Genomic DNA, 20,575 nt, shown 5'->3' with positions numbered 1-20,575 from the left:
ATGGCCTGCCTTCTCCTTTACTTCTCCCGCCATGTACAGGAGCTGCCTTGTATAGGCCAACAGCCTCTTGCAGACTCCTTACGTTTTTATGTTCTTATGTTCTTACACAGCACAGCTCCCAAATATTTAAATTCTTCCATCTCCTGCATCTCCCCCTTAAACAAGCTTACCTCGCATTTAATTACACCCTGTCAACACTAGCTCATCAATCACCAGATTAAAAGAGGAGGCTGTCTAGATTTATCAAAATCCATAGTTTTGATTGGTGACAATAAAAAAGCTGCCAGTTAGGCTTCCCTGCTGCCTCCATCTTCTGTTCCCTAAATAGACTCATCTTTTGCTCTGGTTGTAGCTTCATCATTTTACTACTGAATAGCTTTTTGCTTTTGGAGGCCCATTGTCCAACTGCACAAAGATTTGATGGCTTTCAGTAGGATGTTTTCAGAACTGTACTACTCTCCTGTACACATACACATAACTCCCACAGAAAGTACTCCTTTTCTTCCTGATCCTTTGGTCTTATTTACCTACTATGCATGCAAATCATTCTGTCCAATAATCTACTTTAGTTATTTAACCTCTTCACTACGAGCTGTCAAATCGCGCGCCCTTCCCATATCCGAGTACTATACCCGAGAAGAAATAAAACACACACTGGCTGAAATGACCATGACGCAGTATACGCGTCACTCGGATATGCTACGAGAGACGAAATGACGCGTATACTGCGTCATCAGATGCAAGGGGTTAAGAAATTGTGTAAATCCTTTGTTTCTACTGTTAAATTCTACAATACACCACCAAGTTAGGTTAGGGTATTTTATGTTATGTCATGTTATGAGAAAAGTAGGAAAGGACTTGTTTTTCTTGAAGATAAACAAAAATAAACCATTTACATAATCACTTAACAGTCACAGAATGTATAGTTTATACCATATTCATCAGCATTGACAAATTGTGGATAGCAAATATGGTCTAGATATTTAGGAATCCATTAAATTGGTCAAGATGTGAGGGTACTTGAGCCCCCATTCTTTCTTTGCTGTTATACTGCTATTCATGCCATTTATTCTTTGTGTTGTCACCACTCATGTACATTTTGGGGGCCATAAAGCATTTGTGTTTATTCATATTTTTATCCACAGAGAAGCGTGTAAACAGGCATTCATACCACGACTTGGTGTCCAGCTCCTCTGAGGAAGAAGAATTTTTCATAGAGAGTGTGGTATCCAGCAAAAAAGCAGCACGGTGATTTTTCCACCATACTGGAAGCTCTTCATCTTAATTCTTATTCTCTCAATTAGATTTTAATGTTTTTATTGTTAACTGTTGCATTTCTATAAAGATCACAGTTCTCTTTTAGGTCACTTTGCAGTTAACATTTCTTTTGCCATAATTAGTTAAATTAATAACAAATTCAGACTTATTATTTGTATGGTTGATTTTAAGAATTTTGTTTCTATGTATTGTCAGACATTTTACAATTTATACAGTTTTGGCAGTGATAAATTTTCTCTTCCAGAGAGTGATCCTTTTGTAGCAGGATTTTCTTGGATGCAACAGTGTTTGGCAATTCAAATTCTTATTTTCCTCTTAATGCTATTGCACAAAAGAATAGAAAATAGGAGATAACAATGCTCATGGTATAAGGTAAAACTGAAAAGTACTTTGACTGCAGCTGTAATTTGCAGCATATTGAATTTATTGCAATAGTAACTAATCTCTTGTCATTATTTATCTATCTATCTGTCTATCTATATCTATCTTTCTAAATATATATATATATATATATATATATATATATATATATATATATATATATATATATATATATATCTATATATATATATATATATATAACTCAATGATGCAGTTTTTCATGGCTTCCAAATTGGTGTCATCCTATAAGGTAAACTTTTGGTTTGGAACAGTGTAAAGTGATATAGAAAATGGAGGTCAGAAGAACAAGGAGGGTAGCATGCCTGTGGAACTATAATCTTGTATATTAAAAGTAAACAGTGCTGTTAGGGTTGAGACACCTATAATTAGACAGTCACATCCCTGGTCAACTATAGTGCATATATGGAAATATCAGCACTCAATCAGGGGTATTCATCAGAAGTCCTTGTATTATCAAAGTTCAAGGAATCAGTGAAATGCCTATACAGGAATTAGCAGTTCTTCCACAAGAAAGTCACTACAGCATTTCCAATCAAGCTTGGATTTTTTTGTGGGACAACTTGTATATTTTCCTGACCCAGCACTGAATGTCTTCCTGATTATGAAACCAGGAGTTATTCTAAAAGCTGTATGGATGTATGAGGTTGAAGTCACAAAATGCAACATTATACAGCAGTCTTCCATAGCATGGGGCTCCTGAGGTGCTAATTAGACAGAGTCTAGCATAAGACTTACAGATGGTCTGATTCAAAGGGGCTTCATCCTTCATTGCAATAAGTTTAATGTGGTACAAATTACTTCTGATATTTGGAGTTTCAGTTATACCAGGCTCCATGTAAAATGTCCTGCTTGAGAATGTCTTCCTTGTGGTAACCAGCTACTTAGGTGGAGGATGTTGGACAAGTGTTGTTGTATCTTGTTCTTGGTGATAGGTACAAAAGAAAGGAACTATAAGTGAGGAATAAGTGTTAGTGTTGTGAGACAAGAGTTTAAGATTAGGGTGTGATAAGATGCATATGCTTGATTCCATCTAATCTGCTATTCCAATCCTGTGTGTTAAAAGTTCATTCCAATAAGAATAACAATGCCATGGACACTTATTTTCATCTTTAGTGGCTGAGATGACAGTCAGTATGGTGTTGGAATCCTTCATTCACTGTAGAGTTATAAGGATGCTTTCCTACAACTTTTATTCAATGAGATTCATTCCAAAATGATAAAATATACAAACTGCAACTTTGGCTCTCTGTAGGCAGTAAATTTCCAGGTCAAAGATTATAAACTATATGTTACAGACTCCATCGTGATTAAATGAGCAACTTTTCTTCAATAATTTTTTTTGTATGTCGCACCAGTAAAAAGTTGGAATTTTGGGGGAATCCTGGAATTCCAGCCAAATGCGACAACCTAGAAAGTAACGGATTTCACAGCAGGGTGTGCCAGAAAATATTCTGTCAAAACACCCTTTATGACATTTTCTCAGTTTCAAAGTTAATTTTCCGCTGACTTTTGCATTCAGGGGGATCTCCCGAGAAAAACTTTTGCGGTCAAAGGGGGTTAATTCATCTTATGTTCTAGTATGAATATAAATGCTCACAAAGTAAGGATGGGAATTTTGTCAAAAATTCATATATAGGCGCATTAGATTTTTTCAATAGTATTTAAAGGACGAAGAATATTATGTCCATTGGATACAGTAGCTAGGTTGCTCAGTTATGAACACCCATCACCTCTGAACCCATTACTCAGCTGTCAACATTCTGCCTGTTGTCTGTTAAACACACCAGTCACTTTTCTAATTGATTTGACCAACATTGTCATCTTTACTACTTACCTGTAACTCACTCCTAGCATGACAATAAATTATTACTCCCCAGAGATATCATATGACGGATGAGAAACATTTTATATGATATACAAGTCAATATTTTTACTTTGCATTTTCTGGCTTTTTTTTTTTTTTTTTTTTTTTTTTTTTTTTACCTCACCATAGTTTTTGAAAGTTTAACTACTATGCATTCAGTGGTGGAATTGTGTTAGGTTGATATTTTACAGCAACATAAATTAAATAAGTAAAATTATTTTAATAAATTGAATAAAATTAATAAATTAAATTAAATCAATAAATTAAATTAAATATTTCATACACCTTGATGTGTGTCTGGTGAACTGCGAGTGGGTGTTCCTCAAATGATGTCAGGATTACAGTGAAGAGTTTCAATGCCATGCTTGAATGACACTATGGCCAAGCAAGACTGAGGAAAACTGTGTTGATTTGTCTTTGTCATTCTTATTTGGAATGGACCATTAAACCAAATGCTGTGATCTGTTCCCTCCATAAGTGACTTACTCCTAAGGGGTTCGTCATTATATGAGTCTGAATTCTTCCCGTTTTCATTCACTAGCTTTTTGCTACACATTCGTGCTCTATTTACTAGTACTTTTATATCACTGTGTACATATGCATCCCTCTTGTTTTTTTCAAATATGACAATGGGAGGTCATGATGCAGTAAGGGTGTAGGTACCACATCTGACTAGAACTTTACAATCATAATTTTAAGTAATGGACTTAATGAAGAGGGTGGTATATTTATTTTTACCTATATGAATAGTATGTAGATGTATTATATTACCCTGTCAATTTTCCTATTCATTACATGGGAATTAAAAATATTTTAAGGTGCAGCAAATCAGGGAATGACAATGCATAGGTTTTACCCATATGTACAACTATCACTTGTTTTTTCCTTTCAGTGTATCGCACTCAGGGATCACATCGTGTTAAAAGGGGAAGCACAAAATTTCCGTTATGGGGATTCCAACTTTGATGTGTAGATTTTGCCGACCTGTCCATTAGTTGAGCTAGGGTGGCCTCATTTGTTTCCAACTACTACTTGCTGGATCTTTTTACTATCTCAGTAATAGAAACTTACTAATAAATATTTCTCATTATAAGATAATGTGTAAAACTACTTATATTTCATGAATATCAATCAGTCACCATTGCTAGAATACTATACTCCATAGCATATATAATGAATGGCACAACCAAGGGTCTATATCATGATTTATCTTTAAGTAAATTTACATCATTATACAGTAATAAATAAGAGCCCTATGGTCATGTACCCCATAGATGATAAAATTCTGTCAGTGGTGATTATGGTTGACATTCATTAAATATATGTAGTTTTCTACATACTTTAATAGATAATTAGATCATTGTCATTACAGTAGTAAAAGTATCCAAAATGCATCCTGCAAATAGTATTTGAGACAAAACAGATGCCACCCTGCCCACTTATTGGATAGGCCATTGATCTCTCTGCCCATGCAAGTCGTAGTCTCCAAGACTTGTGTTTTTCCTTTAGTATTTCACTTCCTAACATATATTAATCAAGTAAATCAAGAGATAGCTGTGTATAGAAGTAAAATATAAAAATTTTCCTTCCCCGATTTATTTTAAGGTAGTACAATATATTCTAAGTTCTTTTGTGTTATTAAAATTAATAATTTTTACTTCAGTAAATTTAAAGCATTACATGCATGATACTGTTGATGAAAAACACTCATACACCAACCCTTTATGTGAAATCCATCACAAAATTACGAATTAAAAGTTCCGGTGGTATGTGGAATGCAAATCACCTGTACTGAATTCTCTCCCATCCTTTCCTATTCATTTCTTCAACAGTCAGTCAGTCAGTCAGTCTCTCTCTCTCTCTCTCTCTCTCTCTCTCTCTCTCTCTCTCTCTCTGCCACAGGATGTGTCTCCACAGTAAGTTGACAAATCCCACAGATACCCCCTCCCCCACCAGGCACATGATATATACTCCCCCCCCAGCCCCCCCTCTCTCTTTCTCATTATACATTAGCAACCTGTTATTGTTACAAGGTTTGAATACACTTCCATATGTTATCATTCCCATAACTAAGAGATTTATGAGAATTTAGATTTATATATTGTGATGAATTTGTGATTATATTAAAGTTAGTCTGCATAAAGCAACCAGAACTTTAAGTGTTTTGTAAAGATTGTTTATAAAAATATGAAAGATATTTCTCCCGGTTGTTGATATTTTTATAGTGCATGAAACTTGTGCCTTAAAATCTTATGTAAAAATTTTATATTTTATAGTTCTAAATAAATGATTATATACATAATAAAAACTAATGTTTCTCATTTAAGTTTTCCTGATTATTATGAGGATAAAATCGAGTTTTACTATTGGAAATGTAGAGAAACAATAGATTAATCTCCACATGGAACAGCAAGCACTATGAACCTCTGTAAGAGCCATGAGTATCATATATACATGCTATATTTTTTATTTAACTCAACTGTTGGCAACAAAAACAGACAAAGCTGTGAACCTGGCACCTTCACTGAGCCTATCAGCAATCCACATGATGAGGCAGCTGGCAACTTCTGAACCATGTTCACTAATATGTCTCATCCCACATGTGCATATTACTTTTCTTGGTCTTGACATCATACACAAGTTATACCCCCATGGCTTCCTAAAGTAGTAGGCTTCACCATTTGGGAGGCTGAGGCATGACATTGTCTTTTAAAGGCCAGTAGCAGCAACGCCTCTTTTATTCGTCACTAATTTCATGCAAACCACAGGGCCCTGCAACTGGCTGTGGTGACGTGTGCACCATTACAAGTCCCAGATATTTCAGTTTTGTAGAATATTTAGATGTTCACAGAAAAGGCTGACAATATGCCTAACAAGACCATTCAACATGGCAGTATCTCTGCGATGTGATGAGCATGTCCAGTGAAAGCTTAACAATGGGTGTCATGAGGGTTGGCAAAGGGTGGGGTCGCCCCCTGATGTTGGTGGAGATTCTATGGTTAGTATTATAAACTAGGTAGTAAATCTAATTAAAATCTCAGGACAATTTATTTCATTTTTTGTGTGGGGGGGGGGGGAGGGTTGAAAATTTTCAAAAAAATGATTGGTCTGGTTTGAATGAAATTTCTAGAATGAAGTCACTATACATTTTCCAATAATTCAACCTTTTCAGTGCAGTCAATTTGTAAGTTCAATTTCAGGTGGGCAATTTTCTAACATACACTGCTGGAAGTGAGTCATGCTGTTCATTGCTCAAAACACAGAACACTTGGGGAGGCAGAGGGTGCACTGAAATCAAATGCCGGGTGTTGCACCTCCACTCAGTGAACGGGATACAAGTACCTTACCCTGAACACCTGACACCTAAAATTGACTTGGTAGGTAGACCACTATGTCGGTTAGATGACAGTGTTGTCATCAGTAGCACTTTTGACCTAATCAGCATCATGACATCCACAGAATATTCACCTTTACTAAAGATTAATGACTAAAGTGGCAACACCAAGGAGAGATAACTTGAATGTTAAATTTTCCCCCAAATTGTAATATCCTCATTAAGGCATTGAATAACTAAAAACTGCAATGCAAAGGTGTGTGGCTGCTGGTGGCCTTCAGAAAACAATGTCATGCTGCTGCCTCCCAACTGGTAAAGCCATTGAAGAAGTCATGGGGGGTGTAACTTGTGTAGTACATGACATTAAAACCAAGAAGTTGCCTAATCATGTGAATTACTGACAGACTCAAAGAAGGTGCCAAGTTCACAACTCTTGATTGTTTTTTCTGGCAATGGTAGTGTAAATGATACTCGTGGCTCAAAGGAGGTTCATGGTGACTGGCTCTTCCCTGTGGAGATTAATCTCCTCATATCAAGGCATTCATTCCTGCCATGCAACAGGTCATTTGGGGTGATCAAAAAGGCTGACTATCACAGAGGTAATCTATACCACGGAGGATTACAGAAGTGACATGAACATCTATGTGATGAGACAACGAGTTCTTTGATGTTATTATTATTATTATTATTATTATTATTATTATTATTATTATTATTAGTAGTAGTAGTAGTAGTAGTAGTAGTAGTATCATTAATATTATTATGATATGCCCATGCAAACAACAGACTGGTAATGTTACTGTACAAGGTATATCATATTGGAACACTAAAATAAGTGTAAGGGTACTATGAGAAATTCTGCATACAGAAAGAGGAGGAGAGAGACTTAAATGAATGATGCTTGATGAAAAATGTAAATCAGCTAAAATAAATGAAAGGAAAAGGAAAAGGCTTTGTAAAACAAGTGTGTTCAGGCTGAGTGATGATGCTTGCTGTAAGAGACAGACATCCCTTTAGAGATCACCAGCGGCGGCTTTCGGATTATTTCTATGGGAGGCTTTAGAATGTGGCTTTCTTAGAGCAAGGAGGAGTTGAAGTTGTGCCGAGGAATAGCAGCAATTTGCTTTAAAATTGACTGGGGGGGGGGGGGGGGATGAAGCGGGAGCTAAGGAGATTTGTGAAGAGGGAACTGATACCTCTCTAATAAGCCCCCCCTTAGCGCCGTCGCTGGGTGCCTTCCTTAGGAGTCAGGAACAACGTGAACGCCTTTCTGGGACGTGTTGGCCACTTTCGTATCTTCTCTCTCCAGCTCGATGTCTCTGTAAGAACAGAGAAATGATAGCTGGCTAAAGATGTGCAGTAAATTTAACATCAGATCAGCAGTTAACTATTGAAGAAAACTTTTTTACATGGGTATGCAGCTACTTGTAAGAATTAACGTATTTTTTGTACCTTTGTATAAAATGTGTCCATTTTCAAGGCTGTCTTCAGGAAAAAAAAAAAATATTTACTCATTTATTTAGCATGAATTCCTAGCCAGTTCTTTTAACCTCAGTGAGCCCTATTGCGTCCCACATAACACCTCTAATTGTACAGCAGTCAAAAAGAGCAAGACCGTGTGGTTGGGGCCCGTGTCTCCCCATCCCCAATACGTCACTCTCTCTCTATATGTCAGCTATTTACTATCTGAAATTGTGTATTCAGTATTCTGTAAACATTAAATAAGGTTATATAGTGCTAGGAGTATGTCGTGTTTTAGAATAAAAGCAATGAATTCCATAAATTCCACAACACGTGACAGTTTTGCTTCCCGACGCCACAAAGCAACACAACATATTCCACACAGCGTGACCGAGGACAAATAGCCTGCCAGGGGAGCACACTTCACACCGCCGCCTGACAAATGAAGACGCGCCGCAGAAAGCCTCTCTCCCCAGGCAGGTGGCGGCGGGGAGTGTTCTTCAGCCTCCGGGGAGGAGCGGGCGGCGGGGCACTTTTGTGGGTGTAACGCGGCGTGGCTCGCGTCGCTCGTGTTCACGCGGCGAGGGTGGTCACGGCGGCTTATGGGGGGCCGCAGGGGGTGCAAGCCGACAGTGGGGGGCGGCGGCGGGGCGGAGAAAGAAAGGTGGTGGGTGGGGGAGGAGATGCCACGCGGGGATAAGGGAGGAGGGGGGTGGCAGGCCAGTTTTGGGGAGGGCTGTGAAGGGATGACGGGGGGCAGGTGAGGGCGAGGGAGGGAGGGAGGAGCTGAAACAATGGCTAATATGTGGACTCTGTGGAGAGAATCTCATCACGGTTATTAGGAAATTTTGATAAACGTGTATGGGAACCACTCATAAAGGAACTTAGTGCGTGTATTTCCATTATGATATTATCGACTGTGCAGCGGGTTAGGGTGCGTATTAAATTCAGTCATTATGGGTCAAATTAATTTGCAGGATTTTATTGATTTCAACGGGCCATAAAGAAACAAAGCATAGACAAAATAGTCTTGCATTTGCCTGTGTATTCTAAGTATATAGTGGATCGGAATTTTACAAAGATTTAACTTTCATATGCAGGTCATATATTTACATAAATTTACGCACTTAATTGTACTTAGTCTGAATCCTTTTCGTAAAAAAAATATTTTCCTTATAAAAATCAAGCCAATATGGTTTGCACGACGGGAGTGAAACTGGCTCATAATTGTCCTCTCATTTTGGTTCTTTGGCCGAGTCACTGTTCACACCACTGATTTCTGTAAGACTTGGATGAGTGATCTCCTTGTCATTGTTGTAGTCTTCGGCAATCACAGCATAAAATCAATAAATCGCTGTGTGGTGGAAGGGTTGGAAGTATGGTACGCGAAAACAGTTAATATCCAAAAATTATAATTATTTTGCTATACAGTTAATCTTTGCTTTCCCCTTCGATTTCATCAGTGGTGCTACATCAGCTGCCATTGTTGTCTTTTAGAAATCAGTGATACACACACACACACACACACACACACACACACACACACACACACACACACACACACACACACACACACACACACACACACACCTCCTTCATTCATGGGGTTTTCTCCGTTTCCGTCACACAATCAACTAATTCTCCCTTGTCCCCTTCCTTCCCTCTCCTCTCTCCCAAAAGTCCCTATTCCCCTTTCCCTTACCCCTATCCCCCAGTTACCCCCTCCAAGGTACCCATTCCAAAACGCGGCAGGAGCCCTGACCTCACGTCCCCCTCCCCCCTCCCAGTTGCCCTGCCTCCCTCCCCCATCAGTATCCCTCCTACCCCCCGCCCCTTCCCCAGCACAGCATGGTTAGTCTTGATTCATGATATTAAACTTGGGACGTAAGTGAATATTATGGTTATGTTGTTAACTGCGCCATGGAAATGGTTATTATCATTATCATCATTACCAGTATTACAGTAGTGGTCCTATAAATATTATTATTATTACTATAACTAGTGTTTTGTATTTTTTCTATTATGAGATGAAACACAACACAACACAACACAACACAACACAACACACACACACACACACACACACATCAGGAAAGGAGAAGAGGAAGGAGGAAGCAGAGAAGTCTTTCTGGCTTGCTGGCTGACTGGCGCGCTATCTAGCTGGCTGGCTGCTGGGGCTAACATGCATCTTATCATTATCCCGTGACTGTCGTTCTATATCAGGCTCAAGCGACTCTAATCCGCCCATGAATTCCTACCGAAACACCGCCACCTCATCTGTTACGGATTCCGCTGGTGTAGTCGACTCTGACACATTACCGTAAGGCGATTAATGGAAAAAAATAATGATAATAAACACAGTACTGGAAAAAATACATAGTAGGATTCTCATTTTATTCGCCATGTATTTTTTCCTTAGATATTGCTTTCCTTGATACCTCCAATATATTTGTTTTTATTGTGTTGTCGCATATATTAATTTCTATTGATCCACTGATACTTTCTTACCTCGTGGAAATAAAAGATCAGCGTGGCGTCATACAGAATTCCCAGGTATTTTATATTGAGTGATGAAAAAACTATCACTACTATTACTTCTACTACTTGTACTGATTCAGCTACACGTAAACTACTACTAACTACTACTACTACTACTACTACTACTACTACTACTACTACTATATACTACTACAAGTACTACGAAAGTAACGAAACAACTTATTGTACATTATGAAATAAAGAATGATTGCTTGACTCACTACTACTACAACTACTACTACTACTACTACTACTATTACTGATGATGATGGTGATAATGATGATTATGATGATCTTAACACTTTTCTATTTTTCTGGAATACGATAATTTCATGCCAAAAGATATGCCTGGGATGAGGACACGTTTTCTTTGCATTTTTTTTAACTTTTTCCTCTGTCGCCAGCTTGATTAAACGTCGCGGCTTTAATGCGTTGGTATACAGCATTTAATGGTTCGTCGCTTTCAAAGTACAAAAAAAGCGATATGTGGTAAGGGGGCGAGGGAAGGGAAGGGTGGGGAATGGAGGGAGAGTGGGTGGGGCGTTACTTGTGGAGACCGTGGGGGAGAAACGGTGTGGGAAGAGTTGTGAGAATATGTGCCTCCAGGTGTGTGTGTGTGTGTGTGTGTGTGTGTGTGTGTGTGTGTGTGTGTGTGTGTGTGTGTGTGTGTGTGTGTGTGTGTGTGTGTATTTAGCTAGTTGTATTTACCTAGTTGTAGTTTTTCAGGGCCTGGGCTTACACTCGTGTGGTCCCGTCTCCATATCTGTATTTGTCCAGCTTTTCCTTAAAGATGTGCACACTCTTCACCGATACTACATCCTCACTTAGTCTGTTCCAAACCTCTATGTTTCTTTGTGGGAAGCTATATTTCTTTGTCTCTCAAGCATCTTCCTTTTCTCAATTTTTTACTGTGTCCTCGTGTGTTGCTGGTGTTTCTTCCTTCTCGTAGTAGTAACTCCTCATTGTCTACTTCTTCCATTTTATTCCATAATTTATAAATTTGTATTAGGTCTCCCATTTCTATTCTTTGTTCCAATGTTGGCAGGTCCATTTCCTTTAACCTTTCTTCATATGACAATCCCTCCAGTTCTGGAACCATTTTCGTTGCCATCCTTTGTATTTTTCTAGTTTTTTTTACGTGTTTCTTCTTATGGGGAGACCACAGTTTCCGCATATTCCAGTTTTGGTCTAATCATAGTGGTTATTATCTTTTTCATCATATCCTTATCCATGTAATGGAATACTATTCCTATATTTCTTACCATTCTATACGTATCATCGAATATCCTATTAACATGACTCTCGGACTGTTGATTATCTTGTATTGTCACTCCCAAATCTCTCTCTTCTTGAACTTTTAATATTTCTCCATCTCCCATTCTATATGTCCATTTTGGTCTCCCTTCACTCTTTCCCATTTCCATTACATGACATTTCTTCACATTGAACTCCATCTCCCATTTCATACTCTAGTCCCAAATCATAATTAGGTCTTCTTGCAAAATTTCACAGTCTTTACTATTTCTTATGTCTCAGTAATTTCGCATCGTCTGCAAACAGGCTCATGTAACTGCTTACTTTCTCCGGCATATCATTTATTTACACTAGGAAAAGTATTGGTGCCAATACCGATCCTTGAGGCACTCCACTATCTACAATTTTCCATTCCGATTTCATGTCTTTACCACTGTTCTCATCTCTCTTCCCCTTAAGTAACTTTCCATCCAGTTCTTCATTTTCCCTTTCAATCCTCCTCTATTTTCCTGCTTCCATAGAGGTCTTGTATGTGGAACTTTGTCAAAAGCCTTCTTCAGGTCCAAATACACGCAATCTACCCATCCATCCCTCTCCTGTGTTATGTCCGTCACTCTTGAGTAAAAGCTCAGTAAGTTTGTTACACATGAACGCCTTTTTCTAGTCATACTGTTTTTCTGTAATTATATTGTGTTCAAGAAATTTCGTCCATTGTTTCTTTATCACTTTCTCGCATATTTTACAAACTATACTGGTCAATGATACTGGTCTATAGTTCAGAGGTTCCTCCTTTTTCCCGCTTTTATATATAGGGACCACCTCAGCCCTCCGCCACTCCTTTGATACTTTACCAGTTGATATTGAGCATTTTATGATATCATATACCGGTCCAACCAATTAATTTCTGCATTCTTTTAATATAAAACCTGAGACTCCATCCGGTCCTATTGCTTTCCTCTCTTCTAGCTCCTCCATTTTTTTATATATATCTCCTCTTTGAACATTTATCTTGTCATCTTGTGCTTCATTGAATTGTGATTCTTTTGTAAAAACTTGCTGAAACCTCTTGTTTAGCAGCTCAGTCATGTCTGTAAGATCTTCAATTATCTTATTTCCATCTTTCAGTCTCTATTTTTTCTTTGGTTTGATTTTTCCATTTATGAATCTATAAAACAATTTAGGTTCTTCCTTGCACTTTTCAACAATATCCTTTTCGTATCCTTTCTCTTCCTCCCTCCTTATTTTCATATATTATATTCATTTCTTGCTATCTTAAAATCTTTATTCCTTTGATTTTTATTTGTTTTCAATCTCTGCTACGCTTTGTATTTTTTCCTTTGCATCTGCACATCTTGCATTAAACCAATCTTTCTTTCCTCTTTCTTTGGGTTTATATAATGGGACATATTTCATGACTCCTGTCTCATATGACTCCATAAAAATATACTTTTCCTGCAACTCGTTTGTTCTCTTTAACTTTCCCCAGTCTAGTTTTTCATAATATTTCTTAAGATTTTCTATGTCTGCTTTCCTGAAGTTTCTCCTTTTTCTTTTATATGATTCGTCCTCCTCAGTGCCTTCCTCCTCTGTTTCCATCTCTATTATCACATGATCTCTTTTTCCCATGGGACACACATATCTTAATTCATTTAACAAGTGCAGTCCTTTCGTCAGCACCAGGTCCAGTCTCGCCGGTTCGTCGTCACTCCTGCATCTTGTATTCTCAGTCACCCACTGCATCATTAAGTTTTCCATACTCAGTTTTAGAAATCTTCCCCCCCATGCCGTCTCACTACCTCCACTTTCGAATGCTTTCCAATTTACCTCTTTGCAGTTGAAGTCCCCAACTAACAAGACTCTTTTGTTTGCTTTGAGTAACCTACTCAAACTCTAAATGATATCTTCTATCATCGTCTCATATTCTTCTCTGTCCCATGAGTTTTTGTTCTTGGTGGTACATAGGTTGCTATTATCGTCATCATTTCTCTGTAGGTTGCTATTATCGTCATCATTTCTCTGTAGGTTGCTATTATCGTCATCATTTCTCTGTAGGTTGCTATTATCGTCATCATTTCTCTGTAGGTTGCTATTATCGTCATCATTTCTCTGTTGCTTTATTATTATATCATCGTCATATTATCGTCATCATTTCTCTGTAGGTTGCTATTATCGTCATCATTTCTCTGTAGGTTGCTATTATCGTCATCATTTCTCTGTAGGTTGCTATTATCGTCATCATTTCTCTGTAGGTTGCTATTATCGTCATAATTTCTCTGTTTTCGTTCTCCAAGTTAACACTCACTATTTCCGCCTTTCCTTCTCCATATACTATTGATTTCACTAATAACTCCTTTCTCGTCATTATCATCACTCCTCCACCACCTTTACCCTTCCTATCCTTCCTCCATACATTGTTGTTATTGTTAAACACTATTTGAATCTTAAACCTTTAGTTGTTCCAATTTTGTCTAGTTTCTGTTCTCTTTCGGCTTTTCCCTTATTTACCATTTCTTTACCCTGTCTCCCAAACTCTCCAAAAAAATATTTTCTTCCTCTTCTGTTCTTGCATTATTCTCCTTTACCTCTGCTTGCAATTCATTCCATTTTTTTCTTCTTCATTTATATTCTTTTTATGTATATTTCCTTACATTCATTTACTTCCCTTAGTAAAGTTGTTCTATACAGTATTTCCTTTGTTACCTGCTGGGATTTTAGTTTTAATTTCATTGGTCTCGTTTTCCCTTCGATATAAGGACCCAGCCTAACGATCTCGTCTACCTCCTCCTCAAGGTTTTGTAGTTCTTCATCATTCAAGTTCTTAAGTAAGTCCTTCACTGATTTTAGTTCTTCCTTTTCCCTTTTTGGTTTGTACGTTATATTCTCCTTCATTCCAAATATTATTACGCTTTTTCTTATCTGCCACATCTCTTACTATTATTTATAACTGTTTTTTTTTAATTTTTTTTAAAGCCTTAACCACCTCTTTCTCTACATTTTCCTTCTCTTCTTTCAGTTGCTTTTCAATTACTCCTTTGAGGTTTACATTAACTTTTTCATGTTCAACTTTCCAGGTCTTCATTTCACCCAACACTTCCTCTCTGACCCTCTGCTCTTTTTTGCTCACTATTTCTTCCGAGTCTTCATTTTCCTTTCCTGCTACTCCTAGGCCTTCCTTCATCGTTTTTTTTTTCTTCATATTTTGCCAACTTCTCTTTCAACTCTTCATTTCCTTGAATTATTTTTTTCCCTGTCTTCTAAATTGCGTACTCGTGACCGGAGTTCCCTTTGTAGTTCCTTATCTTGCAAGTCCTCCTCGTCTCTGCTCTTCACTATTCCAATCCATTTGTCTAGTTTCCTTTCCATAAGCAGGATTCTTTTGTATATAGCCGATTTCTTACTAGCTAATCCAGAGAAACTAGGATCGTACCTTTTATCTCCACTCTCGTCGTCACTGATCCACACATCCGGCCTTCGTCCCTTCCATCGTGCTCCCTTTCCTCCTCTTCTGGTGTTATCCACTCCAAATCATCCTCCCTCCCACTCATCCTACAAACAGCTCAAATGGAGACGGGTTCAACCCAAAAACATGGCCCAGACCCAGCAAAACAAAACGCAGGCAGCCGACGAGTCAGCTGGCATAAGCTGATGTTTACACAGGCAGTTGGGAGAGCGCCCGCCCACACGTCCAGTCTCGGGGGCGGTCGGCAGCTGTGTGTGTGTGTGTGTGTGTGTGTGTGTGTGTAATTTCCCATGGTATGCCCACGCAATAGATTCGCGAAAGCCAGCCAGAGCCCTCCAGACTTAGATCGGAGCTCTGGGTACAGGTGAAACTTCACACCCATACACACCCGAGAGGCGGGACACAGCCGGGAGGTGGGGCACAACCCCTGACTGACATCCAGTGCCCATTCACTGCCGGGTGGGCAGGAGGCACAGATTGAAGGAGATTGCCCATCCGTCTCAACTCTGCCCGAGACTCGAACCCAGGACCTCTTGGTTGTGAGGCGAGCGCGCAAACCCTTGCACAACTGAGATCTTTAGTATGTAATTCACCACGGCCTGATCACGAGCTGAACTCGTCATCGCCAGCAAATACCCTCCCGACAAGAGCAAGCTCATTATAGTCGATCTCTGGGTTCTGCCGGGACCTTCGCACATCACACTTCCCATCCCCCTTGTTCAAGGGAGAACAGAGCGAGGCTCGAACCTCAGCCTGCCAGGCCGCAAAGCCTTGCAGAATTTTTATTTGTGATTAATTCTTCTCTCTCTCTCTCTCTCTCTCTCTCTCTCTCTCTCTCTCTCTCTCTCTCTCTCTCTCTCTCTCTCTCTCTCTCTCTCTCTCTCTCTCTCTCTCTCTCTCTCTCTCTCTCTCTCTCGCTCGCCTGCCTCTTTTTCCCGCTTTCTCTTGATCAGTGTTCCTCCTTCACTCTCTCTCCTAACTTGCCTCTCACCTTCTCACACCTTCACCTTCTCTCCCTTCTCCCTCACCCCAGTCGCCCACCTTCTGCATATCTGGACGCTCTACTATAATTCTCGCCAATGTTCTTAATATTCGTATATCGGGTGCAGGGTTTTATCTGTTCGTTTAATTATTTGGATGATTATTATTTATTGCGATACCTTGCCTTGTCTTGCTTTCTCTTGTCTTGTCTTGTCTTGCCTTGTCTTGTCTTGCCTTGTCTTGCTTTCTCTTGTCTTGTCTTGTCTTGTCTTGTCTTGTCTTGTCTTGTCTTGTCTTGTCTTGTCTTGTCTTGTCTTGTCTTGTCTTGTCTTGTCTTGTCTTGTCTTGTCTTGTCTTGTCTTGTCTTGTCTTGTCTTGTCTTGTCTTGTCTTGTCTTGTCTTGTCTTGTCTTGTCTTGTCTTGTCTTGTCTTGTCTTGTCTTGCGTCATGGTGTGTGTGTGTGTGTGTGTGTGTTCCAGGTAGTTCAGGAGTTTGTAGTAAAAGGCAGAATATGCAAGGATACAAAATTAAATATATAGTCTGAAAACGGTGAGTCGGCCGTATTAGAGAATCTCTCGTAAAATTTGAAATCTGCCACTTAAATCCACAGATCTTTCCAAGCTTCATTTGAAGTGTTGAATTGCATTTGCACTATCTACCTGGCCTCTGACCTTGCTGCACTCCTTTTTTTTTTTTCTGCAAACTTTTTTCGAGAACCTAAACTTATCTTACTTGTTCCCTTTGGCTACGCTTTTAAGATTTTCTCTTTCAGTATATGCTCATTATCAACACATACCACTTTTCTCGAGTAGCATCATCGCCTCTCCAAAGTTACTAATGTACGCTTACCCTTCATATTATTTAATTTCCTCGTTTTACCTCTGCGTGGGGAGGCCGCCGGTCACCGCCGCCCAGCAGGCCCTGCTCGTCGCCGTGTGCGCTACAACGCCGCATGGGATATATTCCCGCACGATGTGGCTTATATTTTTCCCGCCTCGGGAGCGGGTATTAAGGCTGTCAGATAAAGGCACGTTGTATTAACGAGTTTCGTATCTATCACCGCCTCCAAAGGCATCCCGCCTCGCACACTCTAAGCTCTTCATATATTTTGCAGTCACTTTGTCTTACGATCGTGAGAGGATCACACCATTTCTCATATTTCTTGAATCTGTCATCCCCACTGCGGCGCATCACGATTACCTTTTGTCGATAGGTGCGAATAGTTGTTAAACCCACCACCAGGGGGCTGCCCTCCACGCGGGGCTGCTGCCGCCGCGTCCCGCCGCCTGCCCTCCATGCAGGCACGCTGCGGGTCCGGGCTTTGATTGCTTTCCTCTGGCAACCCCACGACAATGAAGCATAATTGATATACAGATCATGGCCACACCAATACTTCCTGGAGAACAGAATGCCTTTTAAAGGGAAAACAATGAACTTCAAGGCACAACGAAGCCAGAACGACGTGCGTCGGGAAGGAGGGAGAGCGGAGGCCGACCCCCAATGGCGCACCGGAGAGTCTGACGCGGCGGCCGACACAAGATGAATGGAGATCCTTACACTACCGAGCACGGGGGAATGCAGGGTGCTCGGCCGCCACCACTGATGACTCTTAATGTTCACACGACGCCCGCAGGCACGCCCACCGGCTCACAGTAATTACCTGGCTGCGGAGGGAGGCTGGACGCCGGACACCTACCTGCTGGACGGTGTGCGAGAGGAGGAGGAGGAGGAGGAGGGAGATGTGGAGGCATTTTTAATACGTCAAGATTGCTGGCCACGTCCACCACCCGCGATATACGTATAACTATATATATCTTTTCGAGCAGTTTTCTTGCTCCATAAACCGTGCAGCACTCTTATTTAACAGGGAGGAATGACAGCATAAATTTGGAGGCACATTTGTTACGCGAGAATATTGCGTTGTGGTTTACTATTACAAGAGGTTGACCAGCTGCCGTCCAAGTCTCTGTCACCAGCCCCCTCGGACCCGCTCACACCCAGCCTGCCATATGATAAAGAAGTGCACCCCAGAAACCCCGTCCATACAGTCGCACTCATACATGTGGGGAGGTTAGGGTCTGGGAGATGTGTGTGTGTGTGTGTGTGTGTGTGTGCGTGTGTGTGTGTGTGTGTGTGTGTGTGTGTCTCGATTACGGACAACGACTAAAGAAAAAAAATGTTGTATTGTGGTGGAGAAAAAAAAAACACCACAAGGATCACAGCCACCACCACCACCTGCACCACCACCACCACCACCATTACCGTGTTCGAGTTCTGAGTCACAGTCTTACTAAAAAGTTGAATACGAGGGAAAAAAAAAGTAATACAAGTCTCTTATGTTACCCTTTTTTGCATAACCTCATCTCTCTCTCTCTCTCTCTCTCTCTCTCTCTCTCTCTCTCTCTCTCTCTCTCTCTCTCTCTCTCTCTCTCTCTCTCTCTCTCTCTCTCTCTCTCTCTCTCTCTCTCTCTCTCCCGACGCTGAATAAAAAAAAATAAAAAAAAACAGCAAGACACCGACACACGTGCAATACTTGTGCAAATCATAATACTTTCGCGTCCCGTATCTTCCTCACTATTTACTATCAGCCGAGGGAGAAGCAAGAGGCTGTAGGTTGCGTGTATGTAGATTCTGCGCCTTTATGAAGAGCCACGTATATAAGAGAGAGAACATCATTATAGGCACCTTAATCGCGCTATCTGCACCAAAGGGAGGAGGCGCCACACACCCAAATACCATTATGAAACACGCTACTGCATCAGCCTCGCCACACACACACACACACACACACACACACACACACACACGGCTACCCACCCCCCTCCTTTCACGTGTACGCTCCACCCCCATCAAGACCATAAGGAGCAGCATTACGAGCACAACGCCATCATCATCACCCAAACACGTCGTCCGCCCTTCTTCACCTGGTTTTACCTGTGGACATACACCCCTTCGACACCACCACCACCACCATTACCACCACCACCACCACTACTACTACTGCTACTACCCCCATTAACTCCACCCCCACCACCACTACTACTACTACTGCTACTACCCCCATTAACTCCACCCCCACCACTACTACTACTACTGCTACTACCCTTACCACTTCCACCATTATTACTACCACTTACACTACCGTTGCCATTACTACAACACCATCACCATCACCACCATTACCACCACCACCACTACCGCCACCGCCACCACCACTACCACCACCACCACTACCAACCCCACCCCCTCTATGCCAATACCGAATCTGCAACACCTAATTGATAAAAAAATCTGTTCATAAAATTAATTTTTATGTGTACTTCGATGACGCCAACACCAAGGTACGCACGCACACAAACACACATCCCCCCCTCCTCCCCCTCCCCTCACACACACACACACACACACACACACATTCGGTTATCACCTACAAATACAGATACACACACAAAACAAATCTGATTCCGGAAGGTGTAGAGGAGATTTAAATAAGAAGAGGAGGATCGAAGAAGGGAGTAAATGAGAAAAGAAGGACAATACAGGAGAGACGAGGAGAGAAGAGTGTGGCAGCGAGGCAGAGAATAATGATGAGATGAGAAAGTGGAGTAGAGGAGAAAAGAGAAAAAGAGAATACAGAAAAATACGTGAGAGGAGTGCAGAGGAAACACCGTGATAAGGGAAAGGAGGCAAAAGAAAACGGAAAGACTGAAGCGAAGTAGAACAGGAAAGAAAGGGCAAGATAGGAGCATAAGAGAAAAAAAAATAAAGAAAATAAAATAGCTACGTATCAGTGAGAAAGAGACGCAAATAAAGATAAAAATGGAGGAAAATCAGAAGAAAGTGAGGTGCAAGGGAAGAAGAAAAGCGCGTTATGTAGATGCGGAGAAATGAAGAGGAGGAGGAGGAGGAGGAGGAGGAGGAGGAAGAGGACTAGGAAAGGGGTAAAGGAGGTAGGGGAGGGGGAAGGATGGAGAGGGTGGAGCAGCTGCATATTCGATGATTT

At 40.5% G+C, this 20,575-nt stretch overlaps 1 protein-coding gene and 1 long non-coding RNA gene across 4 annotated transcripts in view; one reads left to right on the top strand and one right to left on the bottom strand.

Annotated features, from left to right (window-relative positions):
• Positions 1-3,558, top strand: part of LOC126999945 (carboxypeptidase D-like) — a 43,963-nt gene extending 40,405 nt beyond the window's left edge. For all 3 annotated transcript variants that reach the window (XM_050863123.1, XM_050863121.1, XM_050863122.1), the window contains one exon: positions 1,146-3,558. In XM_050863123.1, coding sequence (XP_050719080.1) covers positions 1,146-1,197 — 52 coding nt within the window. In that variant the 3' untranslated portion in view covers positions 1,198-3,558. The remainder of the gene's footprint in view (positions 1-1,145) is intronic.
• A 632-nt stretch (positions 3,559-4,190) lies between these two features.
• LOC126999947 (uncharacterized) overlaps positions 4,191-20,575 on the bottom strand; it is a 36,463-nt gene continuing 20,078 nt past the window's right edge. The window contains exon 3 of the long non-coding RNA XR_007753672.1: positions 4,191-8,197. This is a non-coding gene — a long non-coding RNA (uncharacterized LOC126999947). The remainder of the gene's footprint in view (positions 8,198-20,575) is intronic.

This window comes from Eriocheir sinensis, chromosome 17 (genome assembly GCF_024679095.1).
Source record: "Eriocheir sinensis breed Jianghai 21 chromosome 17, ASM2467909v1, whole genome shotgun sequence".
In the NCBI taxonomy this organism is placed as follows: domain Eukaryota; kingdom Metazoa; phylum Arthropoda; class Malacostraca; order Decapoda; family Varunidae; genus Eriocheir; species Eriocheir sinensis.
The sequence above is the reverse complement of the archived record's forward strand: the minus strand, read 5'-3'. Positions and strand labels throughout refer to the sequence as shown.